The sequence below is a fragment of the Plutella xylostella genome, chromosome 2 (genome assembly GCF_932276165.1).
Source record: "Plutella xylostella chromosome 2, ilPluXylo3.1, whole genome shotgun sequence".
Classification (NCBI taxonomy): domain Eukaryota; kingdom Metazoa; phylum Arthropoda; class Insecta; order Lepidoptera; family Plutellidae; genus Plutella; species Plutella xylostella.
This window is the reverse complement of record NC_063982.1, coordinates 5,971,719-5,992,757: the sequence shown is the minus strand read 5'-3', so window position 1 is coordinate 5,992,757 and position 21,039 is coordinate 5,971,719. Positions and strand designations below refer to the sequence as shown.

Genomic DNA, 21,039 nt, shown 5'->3' with positions numbered 1-21,039 from the left:
AATCTGTGAAATAATCCGCTTGGCCGTTGTCACAGTTTGTTGTCATTATTCTTGTCAGTCGGAAAATAAACAAGAAATGGTGAATTTTTCAACTTTTAGTTTTAAATTGTGTTTTAGGGTCCCTAATGTCGGAACTTTAAATAAAAGAGTGGACTGTATATAGATTTGTATGTATTGAAGAATTAAGTAATATGATGTTCACTCAGTAAGATCGCGAGGGGTAATGGCCGAGTGCCTCCGATGCTGGCTGTTCTTCGGTGTGCGGGGCTCCCGCCCCGCGTCCCGCACCGCGCCCCGCGCGGGCCTTAACAAGCTCCCCCCGTTGAAGCATCATCATCGTCAGCTTCAATTGGCAGTGGCACGATGTTGTTGAAGGCTCGTCTCATGGTTCCCTTCCTTGTTTTGATGTCTGCTACCCTAGAGATCCCGTCGCTGCCTGGATATGTGCTTTGGATTCGACCCAGAGGCCACGCTAGTGGTGGTTGAGTCCTGTCTTTGATGAGCACGAGTGTACCAGGTTTCAGCGTCCCGGAATCTCTCTTCCATTTGTTTCTTTGTTGCAGCTGTGTGACGTATTCTTGACTGAATCGTTGCCAGAAGTGCTGACGTGCGGTCTGTATTCTGTCGAACCTGTTCAGTTGGCTCAGTTTGTTCAGCTGGACATCAGGGATCTGTGGACTAGACGCAGACGTTAGAGATCGTCCAATGAGGAAATGTGAAGGAGTAAGAGCGGATAGGTCAAGAGGAGAGGAAGAAAGTGGAGTGATGGGACGTGAGTTTAATATAGCCTCAATTTGTGTTAGATAAGTGTATATTTCTTCATAAGTAAAATGAACCTCTTTTAATATTCTACGCAAGTGATATTTAGTTGATTTGACTGCAGCTTCAGTAATCCCGTTAAAATGAGGTGAGTAAGCCGGGGTAAAAAGGAATTTTATATTAAGTTGTGCTAAGTCTGATTCAAGATTGGAATTCTGTAAAAATGATTGAAGTTCCTTATCAGCTGCAATGAAGCATTTTGCTTGGTCTGACATGATGGAGTGAGGAAGCCCTCGACGAGCCACGAAACGAGACATCGCAGACAGGTATGCCTCCTTGGTGAGCTCCGTAACGAGTTCCAAATGCACGGCTTTAACTGCAAGACAAACAAATATGCAAATGTAACTTTTAATTAATCGACACCCTCTACCCTTGCGGTCCGCGATCAGAATTGGCCCGGCGTAGTCTACGCTGGAGTTGAGAAAGGGATGTTCGAGTTCAGTTCTACGAGTAGGTAGTTGGCCCATGATAGGTTGTATGGTCCGTGCTTTGTACCTACAACATTTGACACATTGTCGGACAACCTTTCTTGATAGATTTCTTCCTCCTAACGGCCAATATAACTGCCGAATGCTCGATAAGAGCAGCTGCGGCCCGGCATGAATGAGCTTAAGGTGTTCATGACGAAAAATTATAAGTGTAAGATGATGTTTACTGTCTAGCAATATAGGGTGTTTAACATCATAGCCATAAGGACTATTTTTAAGCCGACCGCCTACACGCATAATGTTGTTATTGTCTAAGAATGGGGTCAATGACAATAAACGGTTTTTATGAGGTAATGACTTGCTAGCCTTTAATATGTTGTATTCAGTAAACATTTCTATTTGAGCTATTTTTATAATGAAATAATAAGAATCATTAAGTTCTGAAAGAGAAAGATTTCCACATTTTTTATCGCTTTTATTACGAATATTATGTATAAATCTAAGAATATACGCTACTACACGTTGTAGTTTTATGAATCTTGAGTATTTTTGAATTAAGTTTGAGAATAGGTATGTTTCAGATTCATTACTAGTTACAAGATTTGATACGAATTCTTGTTTACAAGTTTCTTTGACGTAAGTGTTAGGCATGCTAGGCCAATAACGTTCGTCTTTATGTAGAAAGTCGGGTCCGTACCACCACAAGCTGGAGCTGCCGATAGAATCGGCCTTCACCCCCCTTGTTATTAAATCCGCGGGGTTATCCTTGGTCGGTACGTAGCCCCACGTGTGACCGCTTGTAGTTTCTTGTACCTCACTAACTCGGTTACGCACAAAAGGCTTTAGCTGATTAGGCGACGTAGCTAACCAACTCAATACGATGGTGGAGTCGCTCCAAAACCTACTTCTAGTTATGTTCGCTGTAAGTGCAGTGGTGACTTTCGCCCACAATCTCGCCCCTAGTAACGCGCCGCACAACTCAAGGCGCGGAATAGTCGTAATCTTGATAGGTGCTACTTTGTTTTTAGACGTTAATAGGCGTACGTGAAATGAGTTATCTACTTTGCTATGAGTGCGAATATAGATGCAGGCGCCGTATGCTTTTTCGGAAGAGTCAGTAAATACGTGAATCTCAGTGAATGACGGGTTATCGCTGAATGTCCAGCGAGGAATGCGTAGCGTGTTTAGCGAAGGTAAAGTATTTGTGAATGCATTCCATAAGTTTAATATTTCTTTCGGAACTGCTACGTCCCACGATAATTTTAATGCCCATAAACTTCTTAACATTATTTTTGCTTCTACTACGCACGGCCCTACAAGGCCCAATGGGTCGAAAATTTGATTTATGATCGACAAAATGTTACGCTTAGTAACAATCGGAGTTGTTTCAATTTCTATAGAAAACATTAAGACATCTAAATCACAGATCCAACCGACTCCCAATGTTTTTGAAGGCATATTATCGTTTGAATTATTTAGATTTAAGAAGTTTTCATAATGACCCTCCTTGTTAAGAATTTTATTTAAAATTTCAGGACAATTTGACTGCCATTTTCTTAAATTGAAATGAGCTGATGATAATAAAGTGTTTACGCCGCGACTTATCTCGACTGTACGTTCTAAAGTGTCTGCACCTCCTAAATAATCGTCAACATAAAAACTATGTCTTATCGCATATTTCACGTCGTCATCTGACGTCAGTTCCGCTAATGAGGTCAAACACTTTGTTGCAAGATAGGACGCTGCAGCTGTTCCATAACTCAATGTCATTAAGGTGTATGTTTTTAAGGGTTCTGAGGGATGAAACCTGTAAATTATTTGTTGAAGAGGTCTCTGTGATGGATGAATTTCTATTTGCCTATACATTTTCTCAATGTCTGCCGAGACAATGTATTTATGTTGCCTAAATCTGAGCAAAATAGAATAAAGGTCGTCCTGCACGGTGGGTCCGACCATTTGCAAATCGTTTAACGAGATACCGGTTGATGAAGCAGCTGTTGCGTCAAAGACAGTGCGGAGACGACTCGTTACTGATTGCTCGCGTATTATGCCGTGATGGGGTAAAAAATACGCGGGTTTTTGATTATTATGAGACTCGTCAGTGTTTTCCACCATGTGACCGAGTTTTATGTATTCACGAATGAAGTCATCGTATTTTTCTTTGTATGCGGGATTACGCGAAAATTTTCGTTCTAAAGACAGAAAGCGAACTTTAGCCATATGATAAGAATCACCTAAAACGTCAGGTGACTGTTTGAGCGGCATAGAAACAACGAAACGACCGTCGTCCTTACGTGTTGTGTTTTGTGAAAAATGTTCTTCACATTTGCGTTCCTCCATCGATAACGAATGATGAGGTGCAATTGTATCTAACTCCCAAAAACGATTTAAGTCGGTTTGTACGAAATTACATGTGTTATTTTTTGAGTTAGGCAGTCCGACGCCGACTTGCCCTGAGATAAGCCATCCTAATGCAGTTTCGTGTAACTTTGGTTGGTTTTTTCCTAAGTTAATAGAATTCGTACCGAGTACGCTCCAGAAGACCTCAGCCCCTACTAGGATATCTATAGCTGAAGGCTCGTTGAATGAAGGATCCGCAAGCTGTAAGCCGCTTGGTATGTTTATGCTATTCCTACATATGTATGACGTAGGTAAGGTTGTTGTTATTGATGGCAGCACTAAACAGGAAACGTTAGTTTTATAATCACCGCGATAAGACTCCATTGTGAGCTGACAAGACCGCGTAGTAAGTGATGATTGGTTGTTAATGCCTTTTACTGTTGAGTTGGTGTCAACCTGACTAAGGCCCAGCTGATCACACAAGCTCTGTGAGATGAAGTTGGCCGTACTCCCGTTATCTAGTAAGACCCTAGCGATGTGGCGGTTACCTTCACTATCGAGCACCTTAACTACGGCTGTGGACAGGAGTATTTGCGAAGACGTTGTAGGCTGTATGTCACTGACTGAAAATACGACGCTGTCCATAGTAGTAGGTTTTTCAGGGTGGGTTTCTAAGTGGAGTAGCGTGTTATGTTTGAGTTTGCAATATTTACAATGCGTAAGAGGGCATTTTCTCTCGAAATGGCCCGGACGTAAACAATTAAGACAAACTTTGTACTCTTTAGCCTTTTTTATGCGATCTTCTATTGTTAAGTTTCTGAATTTATCGCAATTGTATACATAATGACCTTGTTGACACATTGGACATTTTGTTATGATTTTATTAGGGGTTAATGACTTCTGCTTAGCTTGTGAACTGTTGAAGTTATTGGTTACAGTGCACGACGTTTTATAATTATGATTTATATCAATGTTTGTGTTTTTATTTGAGTCTTCTAATGTTTCAAGAAGGTCCGCTTTGTTGTTTATAAACTTAATAAACTGCGCTAGAGTGGGGGTTTCGGTTAATCCGTTTCTAAAGTTTTCCCATTCGCGATTCGTTATCTGATCTAATTTATTGGACATCATAAATATAATTAATGTATCCCAATGTTGGGTTGGTTGCTGTAAGGTTGTAAGAGCTCTTATGTTTTTATTAATCGTGTCCGTAAGTAAACGCAAGCTTTTGCTACTTTCTTTACTTAATTGTTCAATGTTGAACAACATTTGAATGTGATTATTAATTAACAATCGGCTATTATCATACCTTTCTAGCAAAAGCTCCCAAGCTACTTTATAATTGGCGGAGTTAAAGTCTAAACTTTTGATTACAAGTGCTGCGCTGTCATGAAGTGAAGCGCGTAAATAATGATACTTATTTATGTCATCAATATCATTATTGTTATGTATTAATGATGTAAACGTGTCTCTGAATTCTAACCAATTCTGATACTGACCGTTGAAGTGGGGTAACGATATCTGAGGTAATTTAACAATGCTTGGTTTGGACCCTGAGCCTGCGCATGAGCTAGTGGAAGTCGATACAGAACTCACCGGCTGCAGCAGCTGTCTAGCCGCTGACACGGCTCCGTAGTACTGGAGTTCAAACAGCTGACGCTCTCGCAATGACTCATCGGACTCGTCGTCGAAGTCCTCACTCATCGTCTCGATCTCGGTCTGAAACATGTCATATTCAGAATATACACTATCTACCTTGTTTAAGCGAAGTTCTAGCTCTTGCTTTTCAAGCGCACTAAGGGTAGGCGAAGCTGAAATTGTGGCAATGTAATTTTTAAACAATGTTAATTTTCCTTTTATTGTTGCACGTTTTTTGCAAAGCTGAGCTAGCCTGTCCTTGTGATTATTGCCTTTAGATGTCTCTAAATTGGAAGGATTTGTCATGATGATTGTGAAAAGACAAAATATGATAAGCGTAACTGAGCGTACTTAATGAAATAAAGATTTTGCAGGTATATTTTTGCAATTATTAAGTAAGTATGTATTTTATAGCAAATGGCAAACAATAAGGTAATGAAATGTAATATGCACTGTTTTAAAATGAATTATAGTGAGATTATTAATATGTTGTCTTTAAGTTTTAGAATGTTTTATGTAATTAGGTGATTTAATTAAGGTTATAATTATTACTCTTTGATCTAAGGTAAGAATTAAATATGCAAGATGAGGTTAGGCTAATTTAAGAGTGGAAAAGGCAAGGTTTGGCTGGGTGGGTGTGAATGTAAGTCGGGAATGTGAAAGGGATAATTGGAACGATCTCACGGCCTTTGTTTTATCCTGATGTCCCCGATGGCTGCAGGCGGACGACGATTGCCAACACTTATGACGTGCGTGGCACCGCGTGGCGATGACCTGGAGCGAAGTTCAGCACCCGGCGAAGTTGATTGCGACCGTAGCGTTGATGGATTGATCAGCAGCTCGATGTGAAGATTGTGATGGGGTCACAGGCGTCGATGTGAGGACACGTAGCACGTGGCACAGCGAAGCTTTTTCGGTGAATTTGTCAGGTTTACGAAACGCACAGTAGGATTGCACGTATTTCGTGTTGCGACGTATTCCTTTTCTTCTTTCTTTCTATGTAGATGCGTGTCTGATTACTCGAAGTGCGCTGCGATGACCTCTGATCGACCGTTACGTAACCGTCTCACGCCGCTGTTCGCGAATCTTCCGTGCGCGCCCGCCGACTTTTGGTTGTGATTTTATTTTCTTGCTGATTTTGATGTTATGGCGAGAGGACCATGTTTTAGGGTCCCTAATGTCGGAACTTTAAATAAAAGAGTGGACTGTATATAGATTTGTATGTATTGAAGAATTAAGTAATATGATGTTCACTCAGTAAGATCGCGAGGGGTAATGGCCGAGTGCCTCCGATGCTGGCTGTTCTTCGGTGTGCGGGGCTCCCGCCCCGCGTCCCGCACCGCGCCCCGCGCGGGCCTTAACAATTGTGGTTTTCTGCGTTAATACTGTAAATTATATCATGTCTAAAAGAAAATCTACCGCTACAGGTAGAAAGGTAAGATTTAAAACGTACAGTATTATTTAAAAAGGCTCATAAACGCTGAAGTGTAATTCATCGTTACCTACCCTCTTATCCATCAGTATTGGAGTCTGCAGCCTGCCTACCGACATTCAAGTTTTTTTGATATTTTGGTGACCAATAAAGACATTACTCTATGTTAGACTATTTTATATTCTTTCTGTAAACATGTGTTAATCCTACAGATTGATGACTCGGCTGCAGACAGTGAGGTTCCATCGCAGGAGATCCTGCGGCAGAGTCTCAAGCGTCCTCTGTTCTCGGGAGCCGCACACGGCGCAGAACCGGCTCACAAGAAGAAGAAGATGAAGCAACAAGGCAAGGCGGAGCACAAGTGTAAAGTGTGCAAGAAGGTAAGTTGAAAGCACTTACAGTATCCTGCAGTAGTTTACCCCTTTGGCCACTTTGCTTAAATGACATTTTTGGGGGAGATTAATACTGTAACGCATCACCAGGGCGAATAATCATCTATAGTCGTTTGCAATAGAATCCAACAATCATGTAAACAAACCAAATTGTCACGTTACTCCGTAATCACATACATTTGACGATCAATTATGCACATAGTCTGATTTCAACGAACGCACCATTGTTTTCACTTTATCTTCAACACGATTTAACTTGTATTTATAAGTTAAATTTGTTAAAACATTTGCAACGTAAAAATTTCGAAGTATTTGACAAGCTGTCATCTTAGTTTTTTACTCATCGAACTCTATAAGTCATTGAAAAGTTAGTGTTGTTCGTAATCCGAAGTAATCTTTTAATTTTAATTTAATAAATTATTTTAATTTAATATTATTTGAATACAATAAAAAATAATTTTCAAGAGGTTAATATAATTAACCAAAACGAAAAAAGGAAGAGGAAGAAATGAAAAAGCTCGACGGCATTTTAGACACGGCAAGCGATGACACAGTGGTTCCATTTATAATTACGGTCACCGGCGACACTTCTGATAGTGATGATGAAGAAGACGAAGATTTAAATTTGTTTTAATAAACACTTTTTTTTATATATAATCAGTTTTATTTTATAGTCTATGGCTTATATATTTAATCTAATTAGAACACTATGACATCACTATGGGCATAAACAATACGCTGTCAATGTCAGTCCGCCATATTTGATTACATGATTGTTGGATTCTATTGCAAACGACTTTACATGTTTATCTAAGTTGAAGTATAGTGTGCATAAAATACTAACTCTTTTTATGGAATTTATATTCTGCAATAAATAAATTGATTGATTGATAATAGATTTCCATCATTATTATCCACTACTGGCCACAGGCTTCTCCCAAATAACACAGTGCTCTGTCTCATCCTTCCTTATCCAACCACTACTAGGGGCTACCTGTCTAACAGTATCTCTCACTTATAGTCATCACCAAGAAATACTTCTTAAGAAGGCATAAGTACTAAATTTTTTATAATTATTTAAATATTAATAATGCCAGGTCATCCTAACCTGTTCTTATAAACACCATTGTACCTACATAATTATAAGTACTATATTTGAAAATATGGCTCTGAAGCTATCTCATTCTCCCCAGAAATTCGCTCGCCAGGACTCGTACTACATGCACATGAAGATCCACACCGACGAACAGTACGCATGCGACGAGTGCGAGTTCGTGACGCGCTGTCGCAAGTACCTCGCGCGGCACAAGAAGAACCGCCACACGGAGGTGGAGATGCTGCCGTGTTCGTACTGCGAGAAGACGTTCCGGACTAAGGAGAAGGTCACCAAACATGAGCGGGTGCATACTGGTGAGGGGACTGTTACTCTCTTATTCTCAATCTCTCAATTACATTTTCCAGCCTGATATGATAAGAATAAGAATTACAGTATAGTTTTTGTATATTTTTTTAAACCAGACCAGAAACTTCTTGTTATAATTTAACTTCATACACAAAAAAAGCTTGGTGGCTAGTGGGGTTCATAGGTGGAGTTCCCGGAGTGACATACCGACCTGACGCTCCCTGGATAGTTCAAATAGCTAATCCTCTCACGATGGTGTATAAAAGTGTGTGTTCTATGTGTTTCAGGAGAGAAGCCATACTCGTGCGGGGAATGCGGCAAGTCGTTCAGCGCGCGCTACTCGCTCAGCACACACCGGCTACTGCACACCGGTTAGACCATTCACTTATATATTACCCACCAACAAAGCTTGGCTGAAAGAAATTGCTTTTTGCCAATAAGCCCGCCCTTATATTATATGCTTTTACTGTTTTTCTTTTGTTGTGTATTTGTGCTATGTTTTGTGTACAATAAAGTGTTAAAATAAATAAATTAATAAATTACTATTGTAAGGACTGGGGTATCGACAGCAAATGGCACTCTCGCGCTGGTCCTAAAATCTCAAATATCTGTCATAATTTGTAATTGAAATGAATGTGAAACGTGTAATATAAAACCAACAACTTTCTCCAAGTTCAATATGACGAGTGTAACAAGTGCCATCACGTGTTTGCAGACTCGAAGCCGTTTGCGTGCGCATTCTGCGCGTACCGGTGCCGCGACTCGTCCACGCTGCGCAAGCACCAGCAGCGCCACCTCGGCGTCGCGCCGCGCTACTCGTGCAAGCAGTGCGGCGTCACGTCAGTACACATTTTTATATGCTTGTTTCAGTCACATCACAGCACCCCTCTTATAAACAATGGCATTTCCCGCGAGTTTCGCTTTGCCTTGAAAGTTTTTTCCGTTGAGATTTTTCATACAAAAGGATTTTCCCCGCTAATTTCCGTTCCCGTGGGAATATCGGCAATTCCTTTCTTAGCACTCACCTACACTACCTAAGGACATACGTGTCAAGTTTCAACATTGTAGCTTGAGCCGTTTAGCCTGTGCGTTGATGCCCATCAGTCACTTTCTTCTTTTATATATACAGATACTAAACGAATAATAATGAATTGCAGATACAAAGAGAAGCGCAGTCTGAAGGCACACGTGATGGAGAAGCACCTGCACATCGAGCAGCCGAAGGTCGAGTGTGAAACGTGCAAACAGGAATTTAAGAACAAGACCGCACTGAATGGCCATATTGTAAGTTTACTATTATTTATCTGTCATTTTAAGTACGTATACATTATTTGCATAATACAGAATATTGTAAAAGTGGTATGGTTAGCTACTGTTTCATGTAGTCGTCATTCTGAACCACTTTGGTTCTACGAATTTTGTAAATAATCTTTTTTTCGCGAATTACAACAACCTGTACAAACTCACTTATCGCGTAGTAATAGTACCTATAGTAGTATATGTCAAAATGAATAAATATGAATATAAATATAAGATAAATAAATCTACCTTAACAAACACGATACTCACTTCAGCGCTACAACCAGAAGCGCGTTAACACATTGAATGCCGCCTACGCAATATTGCTTAGGTACGTACCATTAGGTACCTAGTGACATTAGGTACAGTGAAGGTCAAGATCTCCTGACACCCCTATATAGCTATAACTACAACCCTCCCACTTAGGCGCCACCTATATAAAATAACCTTGAACTACATACACCTTGTTTCGTTACTAAGACTTCTGTGTGTGTAAAAAGATGGCGCTAAATATCGACTTTTATTAACTTAAGCGCCATCTTAAATCAAATATTGGAACTAGCTTCATAAAGTTCATGCCAGAATGTTAAAACCTGTGTTGTTCACTTTTAACTATTGCAAGCCAGCTCAGTGTGATACGAAGTGATTGCATTTTTCACCAGTATAATTACTTGACGGTGTGGTCTAATCGTTAAGGTATTCGGCTTTCAATATGGAGGTCCAGAGTTAAAATCTCTGGGAGGAGTGACTTTTAAAATTTATTTTTATGTTTTTCTTTGTTAATCATTATAGATAAGTTATTTTAGACTATCTTTATCAATATGAACAGGAAATAAAATAAAAACATAATATATAAGAAAAAAAAGCTTTATTTTACTAAACAAGTAAATATTATTAGTCTGTATGCAGAATAATTATGAATAAAAGTAAACAAATTCAAAAATTGTAGAATTACAACAAAGAGAACCAACATGTTACTAAATTTCACAATTTACATCTCTTGTTGTTTTCTACAATTAAATTATAAATAAGCAACAATTTTATTACTAATTACTTATAAATATGTAATCAATTATCTTAACAGTATGAACAATTATCTTACTAGTTACTAAATAAATTTTACTCATACTTAAACTGGGGACCCGTTAAATACCTACTAAACGTATAATAACATAGTTATAATGTTCCATTTCTTCAATGCGAGTTGTGCTGTTATCGTGTAAAAGATATTTCTCACGCAATGCAAACAGAAACCATAACATCATCTTTAAAATTCTCAAATTGATTCTTGTCATGCGTTTAGCTATTTTATAACAGCTCTTCATGGCCCATTATAGGACATCCATCTTCGGTAACCTTTAAAAACAATAATTTGATCATGCCTTAATGAATATAATAATTGTGACATTATTACTATAGCGTAAAAAGTATATTATGATAATCTATAAGTAAAATAAATGAAAACCAATAATACTTATATAAAGTAACCAATAAAATTATAAAGAGAAAATACGAACCCAATGTTGTCCTGGCACTTAACTCAATTAACAATAACCTTGTTAATAAATTCGTTTGTCATCGTTACAAATTAATAATGTTGATAACAAATTAATAATGTGTATCATAGGTTAATATAAATCAGATGGAATTAACAAAACCCATCTCAATGCAACAAAACATTCTCTTCAAGTCTACAATTTCAATTGAGAAATAAATTCAAAATACCCTCTGGGCTTATAATATTTCATATTGTAAACAATTATCACTACACAGACTATACTTTTGCTAATGAACCGCAACATATTCACTATTTTGCAAACGAGTTTAACAAGCTTCGTGGCGTAGCGGGCAAATGGTTGGTTTGCGGCTAATTGCGGCGCGGCCGCGGGTTCGAGCCCAGATGAAAAGCAAAAAGAATTTAAATTTTGTATTTCATAATATTATTGTTCTATGAATGCGTTAGTTTGTGTAAATGATGGATATTATCTAAATGATGGATATAAATAGGAGAATAGTAAAATAGTTCTATATCTGTCTATAGACACGAGCACTACCGCAACATACGTCACACCGACAAATTGGCTTTGCGTAGTTTGAATTTCTATTTGAAATGCAGGGGGTCAGGTTTTTCTGCACCTGACTGTACCTTCGGCACTCAATGGGTTAAAATAAAATTGCACAGTGGGCCTGTACCCTTGTTAATCTGAATGTAAATTTGAAAAGCTTTTTGTTTACGCTGATTTTATAGAGCGTCCCCGTGCTTATTCCACACATCTCTGTGGTCAACCCCCTGACGTCTTAATAAATAAAATCTATTTAATCGAACATTACACTCACCCCTCAGAAGCGCGTGCACGAGCGCTTGTTCGCGACGCGGTGCGAGATCTGCGGGCAGGAGGTGAGCAGCCGCTACAACCTGGCGGCGCACATGCGAGCGCACTCCACGGCCAGACCTCATCCGTGCACCCAGGCAGGGTGCGGGAAGAGCTTCAAGAGCCTGGTCAGTTTATATTACACATACATTACATAAGCTCACGACTGTAATTTCCGAATGGGTGGTCAGAGGTGATTCGCAAGCCAAGCTATTCGATGTACATTTGTACTCACATAATAGGTCACGAACCGTATCATCGTGTTTTAATACATACATTGTCACACTCCTCTTTGTCACATAATTATGTCAATAATGTAATAAACGCAACTATAACTTCTCATAAGCCCTCCCATGTGCAACTAGATAGTACAAAAATGCCGATATGACTTGTCATGTGAGAGCTGCCTCGAGTGTGATATAGATAGAATATTCTTTATTTGTACACAAGAATAGATTATACAAAGCTTAAACACATAGGTATAAAAAAGGGGGTCTTATCACTAAAAGCGATTTTTTCAAGACAACCTTTGGGTGAAAGAATATTTATGTTCAGATAGGGTCAAGTGTACTAGTGTGTGTGTACTATATGCAACTATAAACCCCCAGAGTGACATGCTGCGTCACCGGTTCACACACTTCACGTGGCTGCACGCGGAGTGCGCGCACTGCGGCCTGCGCTTCAGCCGCCGCGCGCGCCTCGCCAGCCACATACTGAAGATGCACCAGACCAGGCGGGTGAAGGACACCGAGTGTGAACTGTGCGGGAAGAAGTTAGTGGTTCTTTCTATTCTCTTTATAAATAGACAGAAACAAAGTCTATTTTTATCTGCGGCCTGAGCTTCAGCCGCCGCGCGCGCCTCGCCAGCCACATCGTGAAGATGCACCAGACGAGGCGGGTGAAGGACACCGAGTGTGAACTGTGCGGGAAGAAGTTAGTTGCTCTTTCAAGTTATCTGTTTCTATAGTTTGTAAAATATAACATGAGTTCTATGAGGTTTGATTGACAGATGGTTATGCCTGTTAAGTAATAAGTGTAATTTTCCCTTGAAAACGAACAAATGAGAAATAAAATATGGATTTGACAGCTGTCATATGACTCATGTTATATTAACCTTAACCCAAGGAATCTTTATGCATATTATCCATGCGATTCCAAGTTAGTAGGAATATTTTCCATCACGCTTGGTCACTCACTGTCATTTGGAGGTTTGTTGTGTTTTGATCTCCCGTACGCAATAATCCGTACATTAAGTCAAATCCATTGTAGTACATAATAACACTCGTCCCCAATACCCCTAGGTTTTACTCTGCGAGCTACCTGTGAAATTCCCATAATATTCACCCGTCTCTTGAACACATAATTTCCATTTCCAAATCCATTTCATCACTTATTACACTCGTCCCCAACCCAGGTTCTACTCTGCGCGCTACTTATCAAAGCACCTGGCGGGCGTGCACGCGGCGCCGCGCCTCCGCTGTGCGCACTGCCCCTTCACCACGCGCATGAAGCCCGCCCTGGCCGGACACATCAAGGGACGACATGCTAGCGTTAAGGTATGGCTTCTTAAGTATTATACAGGGTTGAATTCTGTAAATTCACCTAAAGGATTTTTGCTTTGATTAAATTTTTCTAAGTACATTACATTTTTATTTACTCAAATAAAAAATCCTTTAGTTTGGAAAATAAAGAAAACTTGCATTTAATATATTTTTTTAATTCGCTGGCCGCACTTTCGCACATTCGAACCGACTGAAATCGAAAATTGAATCGATTGTTGGGGTAAATTGTATTATAAGAATCCCATTAACAAACTTCATAAACCAAATGTAAAAAAAAAACAATGAAATCTCAAATTATTTAAAAAAAAACATGGATACACAGATTTAATTCTTCTAACAAATTCATTTCTAGTAACCTAAAAGTATAATAACTTTTAAAGTAGGATGAGTATGACCAGCTGATAATGATGTTGAACATGGATGTGTGTTGGTCGCAGGAGCGCACGTGCTCGCTGTGCAACAAGGTGTTCCGGCTGCCGAGCTCGCGCCGCGCGCACCAGGCCATGAGCCACGGACAGCGGAAGTACGACAAGGAACTGCACAAGTGAGTCCAATACATCATGCTGTATGTCATCGAAGATTGTATTGCATACTAGCTGTTCCATCGAGCTTCGCTTCGCCTTAACAAGTTTTCCCGTGGAATTTCCGGGATAAGCCTATGTTCTTTCTCAGGATCTAGACCTTATTATGTATGCCAAATTTCATTCAAATCCGTTCAGTGGTTTTGGCGTGAAAGAGTAACAGACAGACACACACACAGTTACTTTCGCATTTATAATATTAGTTAGGATGTGCGAGATGCACCTTTTCTGGTTGTCAGAAATCTCAAGGATCAGGAATAAAGAGGCTTCAAGATGAGTTCACCAAGGCAGGGAGTCAGGAAGGCTGTTGCTTGCTTGTTTAACTATGAGGAGAGGCGCTGGCGTCAGCGCTTTAATATGGTTCTTCGACAAAAATTGATTTTTGACAAGGCCATTGCTTTTCTAGCTTCCTAACATAGCTTCGTGTATCCAGGGAATAAGAGCGTGTATGTTAATGTGTCTTGTCACTGAGAATCTAGTATTATTTATCTTCTTCTTCCTAGCTTTCCTTATTTAGGGTCAATTTATACTGGGGCAGAGTCGAAGCGCAGCGAAGCGTCAAATTCTTCACAACTAAAGCAAAGCCGCACGAATGGTTGGTTGCGTTGGTCACGCGTAGACGCGCAAATCGCGAAGAATGCGCGCGACTTTTTAAAATCTCAGTAGCAATGTGTGCGTTATGCTGTGGAGTTAATGTTGTATTTGTAATGTTCAGTATTGAATAGACGCTTCGATGCGCTTCGACTCTGTACTAGTATAAATTGACCCTTAGGGTCGGCTTTGTGCCACGTCATTCATATCACGCTATTTTTCCCTATCCTTAGTCATATCCTCATTCACTTCGCACTCGGCACCTCTAATAATCTAGTATTACATCTGAAATGATATGACTGTCTCAGAGTGAAGGAGGAGCCTGAGACAACGACGGAGGGGGCGGTAGAGGGGGGAGAGGGGGCGGTGGTCAAGGTGGCGGTGAAGGAGGAGCCCATCGACATCGAGGAGCACGACGTGGCGGCCGCGCTCGCGCACGCGCACGAGATACACGCAGGTAACATGTTGCTGCTCAATTTATCAACATTACATTATTATATTGTGCAACGCATATTTTTTGTTGTTGTTATGTTCTGAAATTGTAGTGAATGCGGAAATAAATAATTATTATGTCTGTATGTAACTGTATCACAGTAGGACTTGCAAATCCAGACAGGCTACAAAAGCAGACCCTTGCCATGGTCACATGATCATTATCATTTTACGTATTTATAACTTATTTTAAATATCCAAAGGCACATAAATATATACCTACTAAGTATCGAAGACACATACATAAAAGTGCCAAACAAATTTAATAAGCTGGTTTTATAATAACCTGTATGTGACCATAATGTCATCGAAATATAAAAGGCAATGCATATTATTTGTAGTATTCCTCGCATACTCTCAATACGAAAATACGTCAGAGCTGACTAGAGTCCAATGGGCATTCGAAGCTATTCAAAATAACCTTTTACGGTGGAAAATTCATTACCTTCCTGTCATTGTAAGCTCTACAAGTATTTGCTGATAGTCAATGTCGAAGTCAAATTTTATAGGAAAATATTTCTTTAAGAGTATTTTTAACTAAGTGCTTGTGGTTCTCCGTAAGTTAGTTTATATTGTGTTATCACCACATATCCGCAGAAGTATAATTATTTGTGTCTAGATGACATAAAGACAGTTAAAATATCTGTTTTGTGTTCCTAAATAAATAATAATAAAAAACAGTATGCTAAAACCCTTCTAGGAGACTTTCTATAACAAAGCTATCACGTACATTTCCAGACATCAACCTTCAACAACTTGAGGCGGTGTCGGTTGCCGTGCCGCGCTCGGAAGAGAAGCAAGCGCCAAGTGAGCCCTCAGAACAAGCACCGGAGCCTTCGGAACAAGCACGCGGGGCCTCAGAACAAGCACCCATCGCGCTGGGAACCAACTTCGAAGATTATGTCGAGGTTTCAAAGGCCATAGCACCCACCGAATTTTACGTAACTGTTGGTAAGTTGCATGGATTTTATACGCAGTGGATAAGATTAGATATAGTTTTCGCCATTGAAGCAAACAATAGTAAATTTTTACCCAGAAGGTGAAAGCTGAGGCCTAAAAGAGGCCTAAAGAATGATTTTGCCCTGAATGAGGGCACTAAAAGAATGATTATTTGACAATTTTCAGGTAGAAAGCGACGTCTGGACCCGAACGTAAACTTGAAGTTGAAGAGAAAAGCAGAGTTGGAGATACAGCAGCAGCTGGAGCGAGCGAGGCGGAAGATAGTCGTGGACTCGCTGGAAAGAGCGAGACAGCTGTACAACAAGCGGATCTGCGCGCGTGCAGAGATCGAGAAGAGAAAGAAAGAGACAGGTACAAATGCTATATTTACAGGTGTCCCAAAATTGTGGATCAACGGAAAATTTGAGATGGGTTGTCTAGAATCCGATACATGTGCATAATGTCATGTTAGCAAAAATGTTCTGAATTCTGATGCAGCATAAATACATTGTTTTGATCGAAGATGTAGCTCAGTGCATTTATTTTTATTACATTACCAGTTTCAAGCTTTATTTTTATCTGTATTCAACGCAAAGTCATCTCACTAAAATGATATGATTAATTCCAGATTCAAAACCAAAGCAACAGATCAGGAAATTAGTATTAAAAAGAGACAGCAACACTGACAATGAATATAGCATCGACCGCGGGAGCGAGCAGGACACACGTAGTGAAAAGGATACAGATATAAATGGAGAAAATGACGAAAAAACAGTCGCAGATGTGGGACACAAAGATTCTATGAGAAATGGTGAAAGGAGGCAAGGCAAAACAGAAGGATTCAAAAAGATTAAATTCAATACATCGCAGTGCTATGTCTGTTTCAAGGTAACAATTTGTGTGGAAGGTTCTATTTATTTGTAATCTTTTATGTTTATGGTCAAATTTGTTACTGTACTATACCAATTGTGTATATGTATAAATTTTAATGTAGCAATAAATTAACGTAAGTATTAATTTTCTTGCAGTTATATCAAACGAGAGACCAACTAATAGAGCACTGCCAGGAGCACTTCGCGATCTGCAATAAACAAGTGCTGAACAAGTGTCCGCTGTGTCCCTACGTGTCTCCCAACAACGTGTACCGCCACCTCACGCGCGCGCACGGCATCACGCTGCGCACTGCCTACAACACCATCATCGAGAAAGATTCATGCAAAGAAAAATACGCAATAAAAGTAATTGATATGGTCTGCGAGAAATTTGATTCCACAGCGAATAGTATAGAAGAGATTTCCATAATTCCTAGTGTCATGGGTCTGAACAAAAAAGCGTCCGCCGCTATAGATAGAGAGAACAGGAAGAAGAAAGCGGAAATGACGATGAAGAGTAAACTTGTGAAGAAAGGGGATGAGTGGATAGTCGACCACGAAAAAATTGATGTGAATTATGAAGACTATATCTTGCCAGAGTTTAGAGAGAAAACGATCAAGAGGGTTAAAATAGGCAAAGTTACGGATGATTATGTAGAAGCTTTAATGAGACTCAAGATTGCAGCTAAAAAAGATGGGCACAAGATACTTGCACCGTGTGACCTGTGCAACAAGGTGTGTCTGAATATAAGCGCTCTTAAAGCGCACAGAAAGTCACATGAAGTCAAACAGAAAGGGCGAAAACGTAAATACGTTAGAGCGATAAAAAAAGTCAAGAAAACCAATGTAGTCAGTAAAGCTGCTCGCAGTAATAATACTAAACCAATTCGCATTAATAATAACAAGCAAGGCACTAATACTTCTAACGAAGAGCTAATGGATTTCTACAAGAGTAACATCGACAGTGCAGATATAGACTTTGATCAGTTTGTTAAGATATTCCAACAAATTGATAAAGTTGAGACAGGGCAGTTCAATGTTTTGGTTAAAAACGAAAAGTTTGGTGTCGAAGAGCCTGAACCTGATGGAGTGAAAGTGAAGACGAGATCCAACAGCCGGCGCCAGGCGGTCAGGAGTGTGGCGCAAGCGAAGAGAGACTTTGAAATGAAGAGGAAGCTAGCAAAAGACCAACTGAGACAAAAGTTGAATCAGAAAGATACTTAATTGAGCTTATTTAGTTTTTATTGCAATATTATGTTGTCAGTTTAATATATGAAAGGATGATTGATTTTGTTTTGATATAAAAATATCACACTACTTGTCTTTATAATAAATATTAATTTATGGATATAACAACTGTAATACTCACATGAATTATAATATAGGTAGCATAATATTTTGCATTTATTGAGTAAGTTCTAGTGTGGCCTGTGTCCTAAGTGTTCCTCTGGTTAACCTGTTTCTCAATCACAAAATAACAACAGGTTTAGAATAGTAACAGGCATACTGTACTACACTCACGGGCAATGAAAAGGTTCCACTGAGAAAAGCACCAAATTACTCCTAAACGGAGAAAGCTAGGTTAATGACGCCTTCTGCAACATTGAGGTACATTTAACAGAGCATCAGAAAATTCTCAATAAAAAACGGTAATATTTTGTTAAAATTTTAAATTAAATGTTTGAAAAATTTGGGGTCGTTTGTTGTCGGTGTTTTGTAAGTGGAACTATTTCATTGCCCGTTAGTGTACTTAGATGTTATTATAAAAAATATACATAATTTAGATGTAATTTAGGTACATTGTTTTTTATGAAGGAAATGTTTCTTTCATGAGTTGTCATAGAGCCTATAAGACATCACAATTTGTAGTAAATGTTAAGTTAGTTAAAAATAGAATGCCATTCAGTGAATCGATATTTAATGTACCTATTTAATATTTATGTTGTAGCTTATATTACGTATAATAAGATATTCCCTCATTCAAGCCTGTAAACTCAAAATAGCCTGAAAACCTGTGACATGATGGTTATTTAACATTTTTGTTCGTCATTATCTTACGATGTCCTATTGTATACAAGTGTCCTGTTCAAGTTATTAACTTGATTCAAGTTAATAATTGCACTAAAGCTAATGTAACATTAAAAAAAAACATTATTTTTAAAATACTTTGCCAAACTAAGTGCAATATTTATTAAATACAAGTACTTGCCTTTAGTACAAAGCATAGTTAAATTTCGTAGTAAAATTGTGTTAAGTTTTCATTCAGTTTATTAAAATAAAAGTCGTGAAATAAGTTCATCTGTCCTTTATTCCGATTAGTCACTTATTTAACAATACTTTAATTTCCTAGATATTTTAACAAATTTACTGTCAGTCACCATGGATCTGTAACAAAAAGATGGATTAGCATTAGTATTATACATAGGTGTAGGTATGTGCTTTAGATTTAGTGTGGTGGACTAGGCCTAAAACTCTTCCTTCATTGGAAGAAGACCTGAGGCCCAGCAGTGGGTGATGAGTGGAGTGTATGGTACTCACCGCATCAGCCACGTCCATCCAGTCGAGGGCCTTCACCAGGTTGTCGTTCTTGGACGGCTTCTTGTCCCAGTTCCAGTAAACCACTTCGCTGAACCCGCCTGCCACCTACAAACAGCACATATTATAGATATACATGTTATTTATTTATGCCAACAAGATACTGTTACAGAACTTATATTAACACAAATGGCGGTATTATTGCTATATTTATTTTACTTATTGCTTGTTTGTTCCCACACTTTTCCTTTTCAGATGATACTACACAGTAATGCAGCTTATACATCAGAACAACAGTTAAGTTACTTATACTTATTATAATACAGGAAAGGTTTTCAAGGGTAAGTGAAACTTTGAAGATAAAGTTTCTATGGGTATATTCATTCACTGGATATTCTATTTTTCAGACAGCCTCTATGAAGTATTCAGTTACCTGGAACCTCCTCTGAGCGTCCTCAGCCAGCGGTCGCTTGGCCTCGGTGAGCAGCACGGCGCGGTGCCCGGCCGGCAGCCGCAGCCGCGCGCCGTCCAGGCTGTGCCCGCGGAATGTGGCCGACAGCTCTGTGGGTCATAGTGTCTGATGCTAGATTCAAGCAAGAAAATACACAAGGAACCTTACTTAATTACGATTATGTGAAAGTTCAAGTTAACTTTCGATTGTGTTCTGAGGCGTCTTAAAATTATGCTTGAAAATGCGTACCGCTAAGATGCCGTTGTTTAAGAGAATAGATTCCCCTCTAAATGTAAACATAACCTAACTTAATCTAAGTTTTATCTAAACAGATATGAATGATGTAGCATATACTAGCCAGTGCACAGGCTAGCAGACGGTGTGATGGTGCCGAGGACTTACCTGAGCTCTCGTTCTCAGTGACGTAGGGCTCAAAGAATCGGGAAACGTTCGCCGGCCCATCATCCTCTATCTTACACGGGATGTAATGAGCTTTCTGCTCGAAGATAGATTTGTCCTCCGTATCCTTCAAGTTATTTTCCACTTGGATCGACATAGTAAATAAAAGTGATTTAAAAATCTAATTTAACTAATTAAATTATAATTATGAGAATCGCAAAACTTGCGCAAAACAAAACAAACTTTGGATTTGAAGTTTTACTGTCAAAACTCATCGGTTGTAACGTCAGCTGTCATAACGCTGATCCACAGATTAGTCTCTCAGCCTACCTTACACTGGTTAAGTAATGAAGAATAAAAAATCTCTAGGTACTGGCATCACGTATGGCGCTGCGCTGCGGTGCAGATGATGATGGTTATGATGATTTGACGACCGTTAACGATCGTTTCTTTTGATGTTCCCTCCGGAGTACTTACCTACTATAATATATACTTACA

General features: G+C 39.2%; 3 protein-coding genes across 3 annotated transcripts; 1 reads left to right on the top strand and 2 right to left on the bottom strand.

Annotated features, from left to right (window-relative positions):
- The first annotated feature begins 22 nt into the window (after positions 1-22).
- LOC105396324 lies at positions 23-18,665 on the top strand. Its single transcript, XM_048626069.1, has 16 exons — positions 23-104; positions 6,585-6,657; positions 6,867-7,034; positions 8,240-8,456; positions 8,736-8,819; positions 9,164-9,287; positions 9,606-9,732; positions 12,092-12,247; positions 12,728-12,891; positions 13,534-13,675; positions 14,119-14,225; positions 15,162-15,310; positions 16,084-16,296; positions 16,471-16,656; positions 16,913-17,172; positions 17,313-18,665. Exons 2-16 carry the CDS (start codon positions 6,622-6,624, stop codon positions 18,378-18,380), a joined length of 3,201 nt encoding a protein of 1,066 aa, XP_048482026.1. The 5' UTR covers positions 23-104; positions 6,585-6,621; the 3' UTR covers positions 18,381-18,665.
- Positions 145-6,562, bottom strand: LOC119693283. The gene is made up of 2 exons (XM_038116179.2): positions 5,181-6,562; positions 145-1,135 (listed from the first exon to the last, which is right to left on the bottom strand). Exons 1-2 carry the CDS (start codon positions 5,526-5,528, stop codon positions 950-952), a joined length of 534 nt encoding a protein of 177 aa, XP_037972107.2. The 5' UTR covers positions 5,529-6,562; the 3' UTR covers positions 145-949.
- A 781-nt stretch (positions 18,666-19,446) lies between the features above and the next one.
- LOC105396323 (ribonuclease H2 subunit C) lies at positions 19,447-20,805 on the bottom strand. Its single transcript, XM_011568318.3, has 4 exons — positions 20,545-20,805; positions 20,125-20,252; positions 19,695-19,799; positions 19,447-19,541 (listed from the first exon to the last, which is right to left on the bottom strand). The coding sequence occupies exons 1-4, from the start codon at positions 20,696-20,698 to the stop codon at positions 19,527-19,529; spliced, it is 402 nt and encodes a 133-aa protein (XP_011566620.3). The 5' UTR covers positions 20,699-20,805; the 3' UTR covers positions 19,447-19,526.
- Between the last annotated feature and the right edge of the window lie 234 nt (positions 20,806-21,039).